Source organism: Elephas maximus, chromosome 4 (assembly GCF_024166365.1).
Source record: "Elephas maximus indicus isolate mEleMax1 chromosome 4, mEleMax1 primary haplotype, whole genome shotgun sequence".
In the NCBI taxonomy this organism is placed as follows: domain Eukaryota; kingdom Metazoa; phylum Chordata; class Mammalia; order Proboscidea; family Elephantidae; genus Elephas; species Elephas maximus.
This window is the reverse complement of record NC_064822.1, coordinates 35,910,741-35,928,903: the sequence shown is the minus strand read 5'-3', so window position 1 is coordinate 35,928,903 and position 18,163 is coordinate 35,910,741. Positions and strand designations below refer to the sequence as shown.

The 18,163-nt window shown below is 38.8% G+C and overlaps 1 protein-coding gene across 1 annotated transcript in view; it reads left to right on the top strand.

The window, feature by feature from the left end:
• Positions 1 to 12,230, top strand: part of PLXDC2 (plexin domain containing 2) — a 547,478-nt gene extending 535,248 nt beyond the window's left edge. The window contains exon 14 of the mRNA XM_049881892.1: positions 1,355 to 12,230. Coding sequence (XP_049737849.1) covers positions 1,355 to 1,471 — 117 coding nt within the window. The 3' untranslated portion in view covers positions 1,472 to 12,230. The remainder of the gene's footprint in view (positions 1 to 1,354) is intronic.
• The last annotated feature ends 5,933 nt before the right edge of the window (positions 12,231 to 18,163 follow it).

The window sequence follows — 18,163 nt, the reverse complement described above, 5'->3', positions numbered from 1 at the left end:
CAGCTTCCTTAAAAATTAAACTCAAAACATATTGCCATCGACTCAATTCCAACTCACAGCCTCAGAAAGCCTTTGAGGTCAGTTCTACTCTGTCCTGTAGGGTCCCTGTGAGTTGAGATCAACTTGACAGCAGTGGGTTTAGTTTTAACTTCTTTTGGAAAATAGGACTTAATCAGCTAATAAATTTAAAGCATTCTGACCACATAATGTTATGTAGACAGCGCATAATATAATTAAAAAAAAATTAGTAGGCAGAATATAATTATCATGATTGGTTTTCTTTTTCCCAGAATGTAGAGCTAATACTCATTCCTAGCTGATGTGAAAACTCTCCATAGCCATTAATCATTGACAGTGGCATGTAATTGGCAGATCTAAAAAAAGTCAACAAATGCCAGTATATCTGCACTGATATTTAACCTTGTTTCACATGAAAATTCTTAGATAGAAATAAACTTCCTTCAATACTTATTGTCTTATTTACCCCAAAATTTCGGGCACTTAGATAAATGGAGTAATAGTTTCTAGTGACACTGTGCCGATGAAATGCATTTTAGTGTCTTCTGCTGCTGTAACTTAGTAGTTCATTTCAGCACTTGTGTTTGAAAATCACAGAAGGCTAGTTCGATGGCAGTAGTGCTGTGGAAAAATACTCTCTTCCGTCAATACAAATAACCTGTATTATCTCTATGCGTGGTATTCACTACGTAGGCTCAAGATTGTGCACACCCTCTGATGAGGGATACCACTTATAGGATATGACATCTGTTAATTTTCAAGCCCCAAAATTCAAGCATGGGAATTTTTAGGTTAGTAAGGAAATATTATCTAGAGATATGAAGTGATATTTTAGTCTACTTTCTAGGAAGTCCAGCAAATAATTTGAAGCACAATTCTAGGAACTGTGTAGAATTGTGCGGCCTTAGGTTTTGAATGCATTAATCCATAAAAGGACGTACTATCATTAGTGACTTCTACAGAAGAGGAAGTGGCAGTGGTTATATGTTAAGACTCGTTTTTTATTACAGTTCATTTTTGCTTACGTTTTGGGCATTTTAGAATATTTGAGACTGAAAGAAGCCTAGGGTATAAACCTTGCCTTTAAGAAGCTCCCGGTGCTCTGGGGCAGCAGTGGCTGAGACTATCGGGCAGGCATTGGTAGTGCCATAGCAGAGATGTAAGCATAGGGCTTTGAGGGCGTATGGAGGGGAGCACTTATCTCCAACTGGCAATGATAAAAGATAATTGAATATGTACTAAATTTAGTTCAACAGTTCATCTAAAATACTTGGTAAATATTTTTTATTACGATGTGATCCTCGCCCTGGTGCTCATGTTTGCATTTCTGTTTCAGAGACGCCCAAGCAGATGGCCTGCAATGAAGTTTCGAAGAGGTTCTGGACATCCTGCATATGCTGAAGTAGAACCAGTTGGAGAGAAAGAAGGTTTTATTGTATCAGAGCAGTGCTAAAATTTCTAGAACAGAGCAGCACCGGTACTGGCCTACAGGTGTTAAGACTAAAATTTTGCCTATACCTTTAAGACAAACAGAAAAACACATACATACAATGGAGCCCAAGGCTGCTGTAGCCTGAAGGAGACAAGATTTCTGGACAAGCCCAGCCCAGGAAGGGTAAAAGAAAAAAAAAATCAAATTTACTCAAGATACCATATTACCACTGAACATAGAATTCACTAGTGGAATGACATCTATAGTTCACTCAGAACATCTGTTGTGGACTTATCAATATGACAAGATTACAGTGCTACTGGCTTAGATGCAGGGTTGAATAGGGATGGAGAAAATAATAATAATAAAGCTTTAGTTCTCAAGGGATCCATAACTTTGGTTCAAATGTTCTTCTCTGGTCTCAAAGATAACTGTGTTCCAAAGCTTTAACCCTTGCACTCAAAAGATAAATGTTTCAGGATTGCTGAAAAAATTGGTTCGTGCCAGAGCAAAAACAAACAAAAATAGGTGATTTTCTATCTTTTCAAAACAGACACGTGGCAAAAGGATTTTGTTTATCTGGTCTAGATCCATCTGTTCCAAGAAGTTCTTTACTTACAGGACACATCTTTTATCTGTACAAGAGGTTCAACCTGTGCCTCCTTCTTTTTTCATAGTGAGTACCCTTTCCGTGGCTGTGACAGACTTTCCAAACCTTTATCTCTGTGTTAGGAAAGAGAGAATGTCAAATAAGGCTTTCATTTCTCCTGCTTCAGGTTAGAACGTCTGACTTGTTTTAAGAAGCTTTGCCTCCATTTTCCCAACTGTGAAGTCAAGCAAAGTCCACAGTTGCTCTTGGCTGAAGGAAGCAAAAGGAAACAATAAAAAGAGTTCCTTAATCATTTTTGAAGCAACAATGTTAAGGGATATTAAACATACAGATTTTTCAGTTTTTGCTTTTTCAGTACTAACGGCCCATTTCATTGCTGATTCCTAAGAAGCCATTCAAGTCCAGCACACATCCCTGATGATAAAAAAGAATGACAGTGTTTTAGAACCCTGCTGAATCATACAGTAATTTTCTTTAAAGCACATAGTAGTTACATAAATATATATATATAAATATATTTTTGTTTATAACTAACACAAGGCAGGCTCTTGTGACTCTAAGAGTGCATTTTGTCACCAAGACAAAACAAATGCAAGATGCATTACTGCATATTTCCATAGAGTTGTAAAATAATCCTTAATATTAGAATATTTTTATGTCATTTAGCAAAAGTGGTTCAATAAGTTGCAGTGCCGATAATTTTCCTGCCTGTTTGAGCCACTCTTTGATGCATATGAACCCCTTCCCTCCCTGGTTAGAAAAAGCAGAAGCAAAATCTCCTTAGATAGACCTGTTGTTTGCCCTGTAATCACAATCCAAATTTGGAAAATTCCCCATGAATGAAAAAAAAGAAAAGGTATCAGTAAAGGAGTAAAGTGGTTCATATATACTGAGCTCTTAAAGTTTAAATTCAGGTACTGTGTGTATAATTTCATCAACATCCTGACCTATGACACTTTCATATTCTGTGCCAAGAAGCTGTTGATTCTTGTACGGTGTTCAACATTTGCAGATTCAGGTATCAAGGAGCAGAGATGTCTTGTAAGCAGCACTTTACTAACAGCTTAGCATCTTAACACAGTGTCAACATTGAATGGCATCAGCCCACTAACATGATAGCATATTTTAAGTCCAGAATTGTCTGAAGTCAATGAGTGCTGTTTTCTGTCACATATATTTTGCTTTACATTTTTAAGTATTGAATGAGGGTGGTTAACTTTTTCCTAACTCAGTAATTGGGAAAACAAATTAAAAAGCAAGGTGATTGAAGGATGTGATGACAATCTTTCTGCTGTAACCATGTACAGTTTATATGAAATATCACAACTTATTCTTGGGGAGTAGGTTTGGTCAGATAGCAATAATCAAATGACTTGCCAGTATAACTGGTGCAACTGGTATTCTACCAATACATAAGGGACACGTAGATGACTTCCTTGTAGGATAAGATGATGCTTCTTTCACTAGCTTCTGTCGTGGTGCAGCCTCCAATAGCAGTTGACTGGCAATTATATAAATCCTACACATATATCCTTACACAATTTTTGTTAGTAATCCTTATACCCTTCATGGTTTATCTTCCATTTTAGACTCAAAAGAATTGACAGTTCTGGGGGAAAATATAAAACCTTCTGAATTGTTCAGTGAGCGAGAGCACAAAATAATAGAGAAAACTTTTTGGAAGTAAAAAGGCTGCTAAGTTTGGGAAAACTTCTCAACAAACTAGCAGTTATAAGTGGTGATAAGAGTGTGTTGTATATGAATCCATTAGTGGTAAGGGAAAATATTGGCTGAATCCCCTTTTCTCATGAAACTTTTGCTGTTTTATATTGCTGGCTTTTTCTTGATGCCCATTTACTGCAAAGGAAGAGCAAACATACACAGTTTCCGGAAATTCAGAGTGGACATTGATGCTTTTGACTTGCATATTTTATGTATTAGAGAGGGTGTATGAGTACAACACTTAATATACTATGATCACACAGGCACAGTAATCACAGTAGAGAGAGAATAATAATAACTTAAAAATACAAAGGCACGCACACAAAATTCTAGCAAAATCAGGTAAACGATAACAGAGGAAGTTAATTGTTTCATCTGAATCACTTGTAAAAATAATATTCAGCGATTAAATAAAGGTTTTACAAGTCAAGAAAAAAACATCTTAAGCCAACTGGATGGCACTAAGCACAATGTTGGTTTGTTTATGAAGGTTATGAAATTCAAGATTTACTAACAAAACTGAAGATAAAGTGTGGTTTACCCTCCAATGATTATTTTAGTTTGAAATACCTACGGCATTTGATAATCTCTCACATGTAACCTCCAGAATTGTGCGGTCCAGTATAATAGCCACTGGCCACCTGTGACTATTTAATGAAAATTAAATAAAATTTAAAATTCAGTTCCTTAGTCTCACACTAGCCACAGTTCAAGTGCAATAGCTGCACACGGCTAGTGGCTACCACATTGGACAATACAGATAGAACATTTCCATCATCACAAGACCTGCTATAAACCAAGCCACACCCATTGCCATCTAGTGGATTCCAACTCATAGCAATCCTATGAGAGAGTAGAACTGCCCCATAGAGTTTCCAAGGAGCTATAGAGTTCTTTTAATTCTGTCTTCTTGGAGAAGAAGGAGGAAGGAAAGAAGATTTAGTAGCGTTTGGGTATATCCAAGTGATTTTGGTCTCAGAAAACCACCATAGAGTAATGAAAAGAATACTAGCGGACACAGCTTTGAGCCTCCACTCTGTTGTCTTAGGAAAATCACTCTGATTTCTATGAGTCTCAATTTGCAATTTTGGAAAATAAAGATAATTTTAATTATATAAGACTTTTAAAGCCTTATATAAATATAACCCATAGAAAGCACTTCTATTGGTCTAATACCAGCACGAATTTGCATTCAATGAAAGAGTGGCCCGTCAGTTCAAAATCATTCAATGACAATCAAATCAATAAATTTCTACAGTAAATGCCAAAGACGAATGCATTCAAAATACAAAACAAACTTGCTTAAATTCCTTTTTTCCTATCTCTCCTTTTAATAATTCCTCTGGTGACATCTGTCCCAACTGTCTTCTCCTCTCCCATGCCAAAGCCCCCCATGTACACCCTCAGCTGGATCGGTTATTTTATGTAGAGCCTCTTAGCATCTCCGGTTTCTTCTGATTTTTCAGTTCTCTCCTTATGGGAAAGAGAGGCCCAAGAGCTGACCATCAAGCTTCTCTTTAGAAGGAAATACCTCAGATACAAATATTTTAATAATATTCATCTTATCCCTATAACACAAATGTAAGGTGCTATTAAAATATAAAAATGTTGAGCTTAATTTTAGATGTGAAAGCTTACAAATGCAGACTATATAAAAGGAATAAAATTACTTTAAATTATGCTAGAATCCAGATAATATATATTCTCAGATTGGTATAATTTACCCATTTTTTGGTGAAACTTCTGTGTTATTTCCTTGTGAAATTTGGGGATTTCCCTAGTGTCTGTTGTGCATTTGAGAAAAACAAATTCTAGAATCCATGTCTTGGTTACACGTCCAATCCTTAATAGAAATTAATATTTAAATAAGACTAACCAAACAGTGGAGTCCTTGGGTGGTGCAACGAGTTACTCTGGCTGCTGACCAAAAGGTTGGAGGTTCAAGCCCACCTACAGGCACCTCCAAAGAAAGGCCTAAGGATCTGCTTCTGAACAATCAGTCATGAAAAACCCTGTGGGGCACCATTCTGCTGTGACCCACAAGGGGCTGCCATGAGTCAGAATCATTCGAGGGCAACTAGTGGTTGGTTAACTGAACAGTAGTTCCTGTGGTTATGGTTTCTTGTGCTTATAAAATGCTATTTTGCTTTGTGTTTCCTTAGGCATTTTTCAGATGTTTTATTACAGTGTTCTTCACAAATTCCAGAATATTGCTCTTGCTTTTACTTTCCTACCTGCACCCCTCTTTTGGCGTCAGCATCAATATGGCAGAATCATGGGAGGTCACCTAATCCAACCTCTTCATTTTATACATTAGGAAAAACTGAGGCCCAGAGAAATACAGTAATTTTCCCTGTGTCAGAACTGGGCTTGGCCTTAAATTTCCTTACTGGTGGTAATTTTTGTTTCAGTTCTCCTTGTATCCAACATTTCAGCCACAATTAAGGCCAACCAAACAGCCTAGAAGGTACAATCCATCTAAAAGCTAACTCGATTTACTGTATTGATTATCTACTCCGTCCTGGAATGTGGATCTTCCTCTCTCATATTACTGGCTTTCAATGGGGCCATTTTCATAGTTATTTCAAGTTCTAGCTATTATATGATCTTTCTGTGGTTTTGCATACCCCCTTACCCTCAATTCCCTGGGGCCGTCTAAGTTAGCAATACTATTTATCTCTTGCCATTTTAAGATTTTATGCCTTTGTTATATTTCTTCCCAACTACACTTGAAAACTAATAATCTCATAGGGAATTTTCTTACCAGGTATAGAATCACAATTTCTACTTGCCCTTTAAAGTATTTTAACATCATTGTCCTAAGGAGGCTTTTTGAGTAAATATCATGAGGTCTGTGTTATTACCTATGATAAACTCATACTAACTTGCGTTTGTAAAGCAATTTACATTTTACAGAGCACTTTGATTCAACCTTTTATTTGTTCATTCATTCAACCACTCGATTCATTTAAATATTTATTGAGCGCATACTGGAACCAAGTCACTGTGCTAGATCTTATGGAATATAGTGATAAATACAAATAGTGAGTGATCAGGCATATAAACGGATAATTATAATATGAGGAAATCCTCAAACACAGCTATGCAAGTAGGTATTAGGATAATATCAAAGAGCCTTGGTGGCACAATGGTTAAACACTCAGCTGCTAACCAAAAGGTCAACAGTTTGAACCCACCAGCCAATCTGTGGGAAAAAAGACCTGCCTCCTAGAAAAACTACAGCCTAGGGAACCCTATAGGGCAGTTCTACTCTGTCCTATAGAGTCACTATGAGTTGGAATTGACTCAACAGCACACAACAGCCACAGGATGCATATTACTCTATTCAATTTCCAATTCCAATTTTGAGCTATACGCACATAGGAAACTATCAAGTGTCTGAAGAAAATTTCTAAAATAAAATACACCATTGCACTTCTGTGCTGTTTGCTCTATTTCAAATGATCTGTTCATTTCATTTATGAGAAGAAAAGTCATTCATCCAAAATTGTCCCAGACCCAAGAGCACTTTGCAGTTTACGTATATTCTTACTGACCAGATGCAACACATGAAGTTTCACTTTCTTGCTCCAGTTTTTTTGTTGGTGACTTTTTCAATTATCAATATGCTTGTTTTTAGGTTAGAGGTATTAAAAGTCAAAGAAAAACATCTATTCCAGATACACCAATGTATCCAAGGAGCATTTGCACTTCAGGTGTATGTGGTTGTTGTGTCATTCATTAGTCTATCTCAGGTTTTCTCAACCTCAGCACTATTGACATTTGGGGCCCAATAATTCTTTTTTGGGAAACCCTGATGGCACAGTGGTTAAGTGCTATGGCTGCTAACCAAAAGGTTGGCAGGTTGAATCCACCAGGCGCTCCTTGGAAACTCTATGGGGCAGTTCTACTCTGTCCTATAGGGTCGCTGAGTCGGAATCGACTCAACAGCAATGGGCTTGGTTTTTGTTTTTAATTCTTTGTTAGGGAAGGGAGGGTGGTCTTGTGTGCTGTGGGGTATTTTGCAGCATCCCTGTCTTCTATGGACTAGATGCCAGTAACAGTTCCCCATCCCAGGCTATAACAACTAAAGAAGTCTCCAGACATTGTCAAATGTCAGGGGTGGGAGGAAAAGGGGCAAAACCAACCACTGAGCAAATATATTAGGAGTCAAAAAGGAATGTTCCTCTTTCTCTTGTTGCTTAGTGTTCAACATAGGGAGGTTTTTACTTAAAAGCCTCGGAATGGAATCATAAACTCTTTAAATTAGAAGGGACTGCAGAAGTCACTAGCTCTACCACAGCCCAACATCATCCTTCTCTGTTTCTCCATCTATGGTTTTACATTTTTATTAAGATTGAAGATTGGTTATCTCTGCAAACTTGAGAATGAACTTCTTCAAAGCTAGAGATAAGACTGTTAAATATGCTTTGCTGCTCTACTAGCTGACTTTTGTCTTTGGCATGGGGACTTGATGTCTCCTACAACTTCAGTATCTCAGAGACTTTGCTTTGGGGGACTTCTTTTGGTGATTTCATACATCTACAAATCTTATTCCTTAGTCTTGTTCTTCAAAATGGGCATAGAAGTTGAAGCTTGTAACATCTAGTTTTAAGTAGACCTGAATGAGCTTTCTGTTTCTGCTTTCAATTTCTGAAATTTTTTTTGTTGGTGTTATCAAAATATTCTATTCCATTACTTACTCAACTATGGACTTAAAGCAGTAGTAGGTGATACGTGTGTGTGTGTGTGTGTGTAGTTATCCTCTTTAGAAGAAAAAAACTTCACTGTCTCAAGTAATTGAAAATTTGAAATTTCAGAGTCGGAATGTTTAAATCTGTAAAGCCAAAGTCCCTACTCATTTGATGTGCCTTATGCCAGTTTTCATCTAGGGTCAGTGATTTCCTTTGGCTAACTTTGATCAGTTTGTACTTGGGTCTATTTTGCAACAACCGGAAAGCTTGGTCAAGTTATACAAAGACAGCCCCTTAAGAATATTCCCAGAAATAACAACAAATCCCGCTAATGGAATATCAGGCTCCCTTTACTCCTTTGCTAAAAGACCAACCCAAACTTTTAAGATATTCGTAATTATACACTACAAATTGCTAATATAGATACACTGTTGAAAGCCTTGATTATAACCTTTAAGGCTGTAGAATCTTGACAGACAGACCTGGAGTGAGCTCTTACAACACAGTCATGGGAGTCAGAGAACTCCAACCCAGATGGCCTCAAGTGTGTGTACGATCTCCCCTACCACTGCCACATCAAGGTGATGTTACTTCTTAAGGTTTTGATTGAGTTGGCCTTCTAGTTCCAACTTAAATTGTAATACAACTGATTGATTGTTGTCTGACTTACTTAATTTTTAAACCAGTGTCCACTGCTCTCACAATTATTATGAAGACGTAAGATGAAAATTAAAATTGCATTGTTTCTTGAATCCATTTTTGATAGCAAGTTTATGAAATTCACCATCACTGAAACACCATCATTGGATTCACAATAATTTATTTATTATAAATGACCAAATTGTGTCTAGAAGAATGAAATGCTCAAAACTTGTTATTGTAAGTAAATTTCCAGATCACTGTCAATGCTGAAAGAGTCTAGGCTATTTTAAATCAAGGAGAAAGGGCTGGGGAAAAAAATTAAATGAAAATCAGACGTTGGTAGTCACCTTTTTCTAATGTCTAAAGATTTATTAAAACTTGAGAATTACTCGAAAAAAAACTTATTTCCTAATAGAAGAAAGTAAAAAATTTGACTTGGCAGACAGCGATAGTCATCTTGATTCAGGTTGAAAAAATCTCAGTGACCTCTTTCCTTCCCTCAGGAGTGTTGGTTTTTAGCAACAGTCTCTCTTTTCCCCCAACATTACAAAAATATGTATTCATGACCAAAATGAATCATTTAGAGATCATGCAGCTATCAGCCTTTTTTGCCTGTGGAAAGTATACAACAGCAAGAAACTAATTTTAAATGTTTACTATGTGGAAGGAGCCCCGGTGGTGCCGTGGTTAAGTGCTCAGTTAAGTCTGAACCCACCAGCAGCTCTGCAGGAGAAAGATGTGACAATCTGCTTCTGTAGGAATTACCGCTGTGGAAAGCCTATGGTGCAGTTCTACTCCCACTCCATCCTACAGGGTCGGAGTTGGAATGGACTCTGACAGCAGCAGGGTTTTTTTGGTTTTTTTTGGTTATGTAGAGGGAGGTGTAAAGATAGGAGGAGGAGGAGTGGATGGGGCTGGTTCATGGAGAAAAATAAAGATCTGAATATACTATTACGGAGAGTTCTCAGCCTCTTCAGAGGAATGGGAAAATAAGTATTCAATGAGGATCAGCCCAAAGTTAGGCCATTCAGACACTGGAACACATGACACTAAGAGACACATGACATATTCCCAATTAGTCTAAAACTCAGCCTCTTTCATGACACCAAACCTAAAATCGTTGAGGCCCTTGCTTTAGGGAATTAGGTTAGTTATGGTCAGACAAAGGTCCGTCAGTGGTGCAAACAATTTGGTGGCTTAAACCCACCCAGTGGCACCACAGAAGAAAGGCCTGGTGATCTGTAAAAATTACAGTCAAGAAAATCCTGTGGTACAGTTCTACTCTGTCACATGGGGTTGCTATGAATCGAAACCAACTCAACAGCAAGGGATTATGGTCAGATAATGACCAAGGAGAAACTCCATTCATCCCCTTCTTATTTAAAAGACATGACCCTGTTCTTTGGTTTCCTTATACCAGACACTCTGAGTCACACAGAGACAATAAAATAATAAAATAAAAGCAGTTTGCCTGAGGAAAGGTTAAGAAAGAGCACATTCATCTGTGGGTCTCTGAGAAGTTTGACCACCTTGGGACCCAGACTCAGGTGCGATTGTCTAGACTTCACAGTGAAGTCTAAGCAACTATTTTAGAGATGGTTTGAATAAAACCACACTAAGTCTGTTACATTTATAGCAGGAAAATAAAAACAAGTATCGTCCACCAGGCTATTCTGGAAATAGCGTTAAGTGAAATCAGAGCTTCCCTTGCTAGGAAATGTTAAAATCATTTCAGGGACCTTAGCTAAGGCTGTTTCGACACAGACATCTTGTGTGTACTATACCGCAGTCTCAGGGCTGGCACCCTCGCTGAGAAGGGCAAAGTCTTTGATTGGTCAAACAAGTCTCATTTGCCTGATGGGAGGCATTTGGACAGTGCCTGGGAAGTACATTATTTTCAGGAGGGAAGAAAACACAGGGAGAGATACAGCCTTTTTTACTTGCCAGCTGGGATCATGGAAACTTCCAATGCCTGGAATTTACTACTGTTTCTGGTAATTCTGCCTGTAGTCGTTTGAAATGTTTGAAAGGTGACAGGAGGAGAAGTCGGGCACTTGGGGCAGCTGTCCATGACTTATGCCAGTTGCACCAGTTCATAGACTATTTGTAATGCACTTCAAAGTGGGTATAACTGTACCCTTTGTCAGAATCACAGAGCTCACTGCAGTGTTGCTGAAAGGGAACAATGAGGAAGACCTAACCCTGAAAAGCCAGGGAAAGCCAAACCAAAGGAAGGACGCTGAGCAGGCAAGCACAGCACATAGCAAGCAAGGTTCGCACTGTTTTGAGAAGGCCGTGTATGTCCTAAGGGCAAGTCTTTCAGGAGGTGGTTAGTTTTCCAGAGGTGTTCCAAAAACCTGACTGAAGCCAAGACTTGGAATACTGAGCATTAGGAACTTACCCTAGTCCTCTGGGCAGCATTCCTGTTTCCCCCGCCATGCCCATGAGAATTCCCTCCCTGGGCTGCATTCTTTCACGATAAAATAACATGCATTCTTCATGATGACCTCACGCTTGACGTACCTGAGCCTGCAAATGTACGAACTGTTGTATCTGAATTTGCACTAATGGTGGCTGATGGCCAAAGAGGTGTGACCTTCATTGGAATCCTCTCTTTAAATTCAGTTAATCCAGATGCTATATACTTCCACAAGCTTCCTCATTATTGTTATTGTAAGATTAATTATCTAAGTTTGAATGTATTTCACCACAGCCCACTAATTTGCCATCTATCTTTTACCTGAGGAGTGTTATGATTGCAATAATTCATTGATGGTGTCTTCACACGGCCTCTTAAACCAAGTTTTTCTGCAATTCTTTTGGTTCTGCTTACAATATGTGGGAAGTCTTTTTTTTTTTTTTTCTAGTAATAATTTTATCAAAAAAGCCATTGTATTGACTGCCATGGTGATACAATTTGTTAAAGGTCTGGAAAATGTTGATGACCAAATGTAAACTGCGTTCTCTCTGTTGATTGCTTGTTTTCAGAATTAAATCATGTTTGTTTTTTTTTTTAGAAGGGGGAGAAGGGAGCAAATTGTGTAATACTGCTGTCATATTTGACTACATATTAAAAATAATAAATGAGCATTTTGTTTTAATTTCTTAAATGCTTTTATCCTTGTCTTTCAAAATGTTTTTGTTTCTTCTCCACAATTAGTTTTCGAAAACATTCTACCTGTTACGGAAGAAACTGTGCGCAGTTTTTAGAGCCACAAGACTAACGATGTAATAGAAAATCTGTTTGCTTCCAAACCTGCTCTGATGTGGAGACTGACAACAGCCAGAGCGAGCTGTAGAAAACCAAGGACAAAGCATGGCGTAGAGTACAATTGCGTGGAGACGTGGCCCTGGTCCCAACCCACTGTGCCCAAGTGCTGAGTTCTCCTGGGTCAGATTGGTGGGGGTTTAGCTGTCAGTTGAAATACTGAAACCACTTGCTTTTTGTCGAGTGGATTCTGAGTCCTGGCGACCCTACATGTTTCAGAGTGGAACTGCACTCCGTAGGGTTTCCTTGACTGTGACCTTTGGAAGCAGATTGCCAGGCCATTCTTCTGAGGTAGCTCTGGGTGGATTCAAACCACCAACCTTTCATTTAGTAACCAAGTGCTTCATGGTTTGTGCCACCGAGGCACTCCAATTCAAATACTAGTGCTAGAATAAGTCAAGATGCTTATGTTCAGCTCTTGTCTCCATCACTAGACTTGCTTTATGAATTCATGAGTTTCCAAATAAGCTCCCGAATATTCTCTATTATTCCATTCTCGTTTTTCCAAATTGGGAATAGTTGTACTATTTCTGAGGGGCTTTTAGATTGTGTGCTGAGGTAATTCACGTAGAATGTGTCAAATGAGATGTTTTGAATTCCAAATATCCTTTCTCTGTTTCTGAATTCACTACTCTTGGACCATCCGTTTAGAAACAGCGCGCACACAGGCTCGAATCTTGGACCATGAAGAACAGGAGAGGAAGCTGCCAGAAATTCCAGTCAGGGACTTCTGCTGAACAATTGCTCTGTGCATTCCGATTATGATTTTTTAAATCTTAACTCTGTATGGATGTTTTGGACTATATTAATTAAACTTTGATATCATATAATAAGTTCAGAACTGAAATTGTAAATTGTACGAATTGCCTTTGTGGTGCCAAAAGGGAAAAATGATTCACATAAATCATGCAGCTTTCCCTAACACTGGGAAGACCTGAAGGCCAGTGCTTTTACCAATTACTTCATGTGTGTTGTTTCTTTAAATAAGGCAAGGGAAATGAGCCTGAATGATATATGTTGAAAACAAAATGCTAATGACAATCTTACAACTTTTTAGTTAGCTCTAGATTTATCTCTTATAGATCTGGAGATTGGGTCTTCTCGCAGGCCCTTATTCCAAAGCGCTATTTTCAGAAGACTTCTGACGTGCAGTTTGTAATTTTTTCCCCTCACTTTATTTAACTAATATTTATTTTTTAAATATTTTAAATAGAAATAATATATAAATTTTTTTTTAAAGTGTAGTTCCAGGGCTAAAAAAAAAAAAGACAAGGTCCTTGCTTTCATTTGGACTACAGTGTAGCGGGGAAGACAAGCAATTAAACAAATATGGCAAGTCTAGGATTATAAAAAAAAAATTTTTCTTTTTTTTTTTTTTTTAGGATTATAGGCTCCAGGGATAGAAATAGTTATCTGGTACAGTGAAGTCACAGAGGAGGGAAGAGTTAATTCCATACAAAAGGGATCAGGAGAGCTTTCATAAAACAAGTGGCATTCGAACTTAGTGAGTAGACCCTCACCAAGGGGACAACACCAGCATTCCAGGAAAAGGATGGGCTATGACAAAATTAACAGGCCAGGGTATAGAGAACAAGGAGGCAAGTAAGACAAGATGGCTGGAGAGTAGGCCAAGGTCAAAGAGTGAAGCCCTTGCTAACACCCTTAGGACTTCAAAGAATATCTACAAAGCATTAGATGCACTTGAGAGCTTTGAAGCAGGGGCGTGATAGAATTCAATTTGTGTTTTAGGAAGATTGTCCAGTAGGCACAGTAAAGGATAGATTGCAGAGGAGAAAGCTGGGAGGCTGTTCTAAAAACAACTGCTCAAGTCTAGCTACTGTGATCACTACTATTCCTTCTTAGTGTTCAGGTCTTAATCTCCACATATTCAGTCTTCTACTCATAAATCTTAAGCCCACCAAACCAATAAAACCTCCTGCCATCGAGTTGAATCCGACTCATAGCAACCCTATAAAACAGAGTAGAATTGCCCCATAGGGTTTCCAAGGATTGGCTGGTGGATTCGAACTGCTGACCTTTTGGTTATCAGCCGAGCTCTTAACCAAAATACCCCTTCCCTCTTGCTGTCACCCCTTCCAGCAAATTATGTATTTCCTTTTCTCCAAGATCACAGCAGAGCCCTGGTGGTGGAATGGTTAAGAGCTCAGCTGCTAAACGAAAGGTTGGCAGCTTAATCCACCTGCCCCTTAGAAACCCTATGGGGTCGCAACACAATAGACAGACTTTCTTGTGAGATCAGCTACATCAAACCAGATTCCCCCATCTCTCTATTCAAAGGCCCTCTTTTTTCATCTTCTAAAAAGCCCAGGGCAACCCAGACTACCAAGATGGCCTGAGCTGGAGGCTAACTTTCCTCTCTGGTGATGATAAAGCAAGAAAAAGCAACATATCATTTTTGCTCTTGTCATTAGAAACTTAATTATTAGTTGAATAATTTGAGGTTTTAGTTTAAGGTCTGGTTCCTGAAGTAAATAACAATTACTTTTTTTTTTTAATGTTAGCCCTTAACCCACAGGATTATTCTCAGAATTAATGAATTAGTAAATGCTCATTCAGGGGAGAGTCCTTGGGTGGCACAAACAGTTAAGGCTCTAGGCTCCTAAATGAAAGTTTAGAAGTTGGAGTTCACCTAGAGGCACCTCAAAAGAAAGGCCTGGCAATCTATTTCCAAAACATCAGCCATTAAAAACCTTAGGGAACACAGTTCTACTCTGATACACATGGGTTCACCAGGAGCCTGAGTTGAAAACATGGCTACTTTTTTTTTTTTTTTTCCTTCCCATTCCGGGTTATTTATTGTTATTGCAAAGATAAACAAATCTAAATTAAAGAAAGAAATTGTAAAGATCAAAATGGTTTCAAATTCAAATGAAATTTGGAAGTATGATGAAGCCCCCACCACAAGCATTGTCAAATGTCAGCGAAAGCAGAACTAGATTTCAGATCCAGTGGTGAATCACTAATGTCAAGTTTAACAGAAACCAAAGTCAAGACCTCCATGATTTTAGGCAGCCACAGTCAGTGGATTTTAGGGGGGAATGCAAACTGCCTCCAGCTAATTTAAGAGTATATCGAAAAGAAGTATTTCAGAGCTCTCCAAGGAAGCAATAAACACCTGATGTATTCGTCAAGGAAATTATCCCTGGTTCCCAGGAACCTGGCTCTGCTTAAAGATCGCTCAGCCTTGCAGTTCGTGTGCATTCTCAGTTTTGAGGGATCTTGGCTCAGTGTCTTTCAGATGTAAATAGCAGGTAGAACAGAAACAACCAGGTTTATTATACTCCTTTAGGCCTCCCACTTACAGGTAGCTAGATTTCACACATGTGTTTTCTACTGTGGGCTGCAGAGTGAATACAAGAAGAGCAGATGAGAGTGCAAACTGGAAAAAAAGAGAATCGCTAAGAAAAGTCCTGCCTTTGCTGAGACGGATTCCCCTGATCCAGGCTGTAAGTTAGGAAATGTCATCCACACATTTTCTTCTCCAAGTCTAAATGTAGGGCGATTATAGTTTTTGGCAACTTCTAAAATGAGTCAAAGAAAACCAATGAGAATCTCATAGAGTTTGCAATTAGAAGACGAGTAGCAACTCCAGCCTCTGCCAAGTGACCAGCTTATTATTCTTCTGTGAGTCACTTCAGTTCAAAGATACAGAGGTGTATTTGGCCTCTCAGAGTAAATACGCTTTAGAAATGCCAATGTCTCTTGATAAATGTTAATTGACCCCTCTTTAACATGCACTGCTTGTTCTAACAGCTGCAACAAACTTTACTTTGAGCGTCTGAACTTCTACCAGATAGTCTCATGACATTTTTTATGGCGAACTTTACAAACATTTTGGGGTTGCGGAATAATAACATCGGGATAATTTTCTCCCCAGATTTCTTTGTATAACTGCAATTTAAAGTTCTTTCCAAAAAGATTCATTCATTGCAGTCTGAGCCTTGACAGAATGTAAAGCAAATTTCTCCTGCTGGAGTCTGGCTGGAAGCCTAGAGGATGGGCTGCATAAATTTTTCTAAAGCCATAGGACCTTACATCTCATTTCATACTAAAGCCCTAGGACCTTACATCTCATTTCATACTGGAATGTTTTAAACCTGCCTCCAATGCCTTGAAGTGAGAAACTGAACAAGCCAGAGCACATTGCAAGAAAGAGAAACGGTGACTTGCAAAAAACTGAAGCACCCCTTTTGTAAAATGGTGTCATTTGGAATTTAATTAGATGTCATTTTCTTGAGGAAATGCACAGTACTTGTACAAGACTGGATCTCAGCAGGTTAAACAGCAACAGGGCAAGTCAGAAAGGGGAGTAGAAAAGTTAAAATGAGGGCTTTGATAGTGCGGTGGATTCCCCAGTCGCATATAACACAGTAAACTTCAGCAGACGGTGAATGTGTGGAGGCGGGCGTGGATCCATTTGGATTTTCTGTTGTTCTTCTTTACAGCCTGATGCAAAGCTTTATTGAGGCGGTGGGACGGGAGTTATTTTACTTCAGACGGATAGCTGCAGTCAGTTTGATTCCTTTGACATAAAGCCACAACCAGTAACTGATCTGGCAGTCAAAGCTCAGAGGCATGAAACCATTCCGTTCACACTAAACTAGGAAGGAAGGTCCAGTGGTGACTGCTTTGTGCCCTCTGATAAATGTCAAACCAGGACACCCTATCAGGAACCTACCAAGGAACACCTGCTACCTAAGTTTGTATGTTTCCGTTGCCTGAGCCCCGTTTTGTCTGTGTCAATGAGTTATCAGGTCATTGAAAATCTATTCAAGTTAACTTAAAATGGCAGATTTTGGAGTGGAGTTATAAAAATGTTAAAGATTTTTAGGGCAGATTAAACCAAATTGCTGCAACAAGGAAGCCTGGTGCTGAAGAGGAAATATACCAAAGACTTCAATTTGGAAAGTTAGCATTTTCCTTTTATAAGAAGCTTTGAGGAGGTTAGTTGACAAAAAGACAAAAAAGGTTGTCGTAATTTGAGCAGGGGTGCATCCTTTTGAAGTGGGGGCAAAACCGTGATTGAGCCCTGTGTCCTTTCTTCTATTTGTAATAGGTACAAGGGTTCTTGGCTTCACTATGATGACATCTCAGGAGAGTGTTGAGTTTGGAAAATACCAGTTAAGTAAGGTTATAGGTGGAAGCACCTGGGGCTGGTCTCAACTGGTTATGGTCATTTCTGGTCAACAAGCAATTAAGACAGCAAGCTCGGAAATATCGCATAGCCGTTGCTGTTGTTAGTTGCCGTCAAGTTGATTCCGACATATGGTGGCCCTATGTGTTCAGAGTAGAACTGCTCCATAGGGCTATGCCCAGGTGAGCCTGAGCCTACTATGACATTACAAAGAGACGTCAGCTTTGAGTTGCTTCCTGCGTGGTGGAGGTCCTTGTGTTGATGCATTCTTATTGTTGCAAAGCTGAAGAGACACATCATGTAGGAGGGACAGCTTCCAGGTTGAAACGGTAAAGGTGCTTGTCTCATGAGGGCTGGATTTGTGGCATAGCTAACACAACACATTCGTCAGCAGACCCTCTAACTCAAGAACTGGATTTTCACTTGCCATGCATTTTATTTTGAAGTTTCATTAAATGAAAGTTTGCCGATCACCTTCTAAGAGCCAAGTATTGTTTTGCATTCTGGAAATTTAACAATTTATTTGTCTGACAAATACTTATATGGTGTTTTTCTTGTGCCAAGCCCAGAGCCAAGCATTTTACAAATATTAAATTATGAAATCCTCTTATTAACCCTCTGA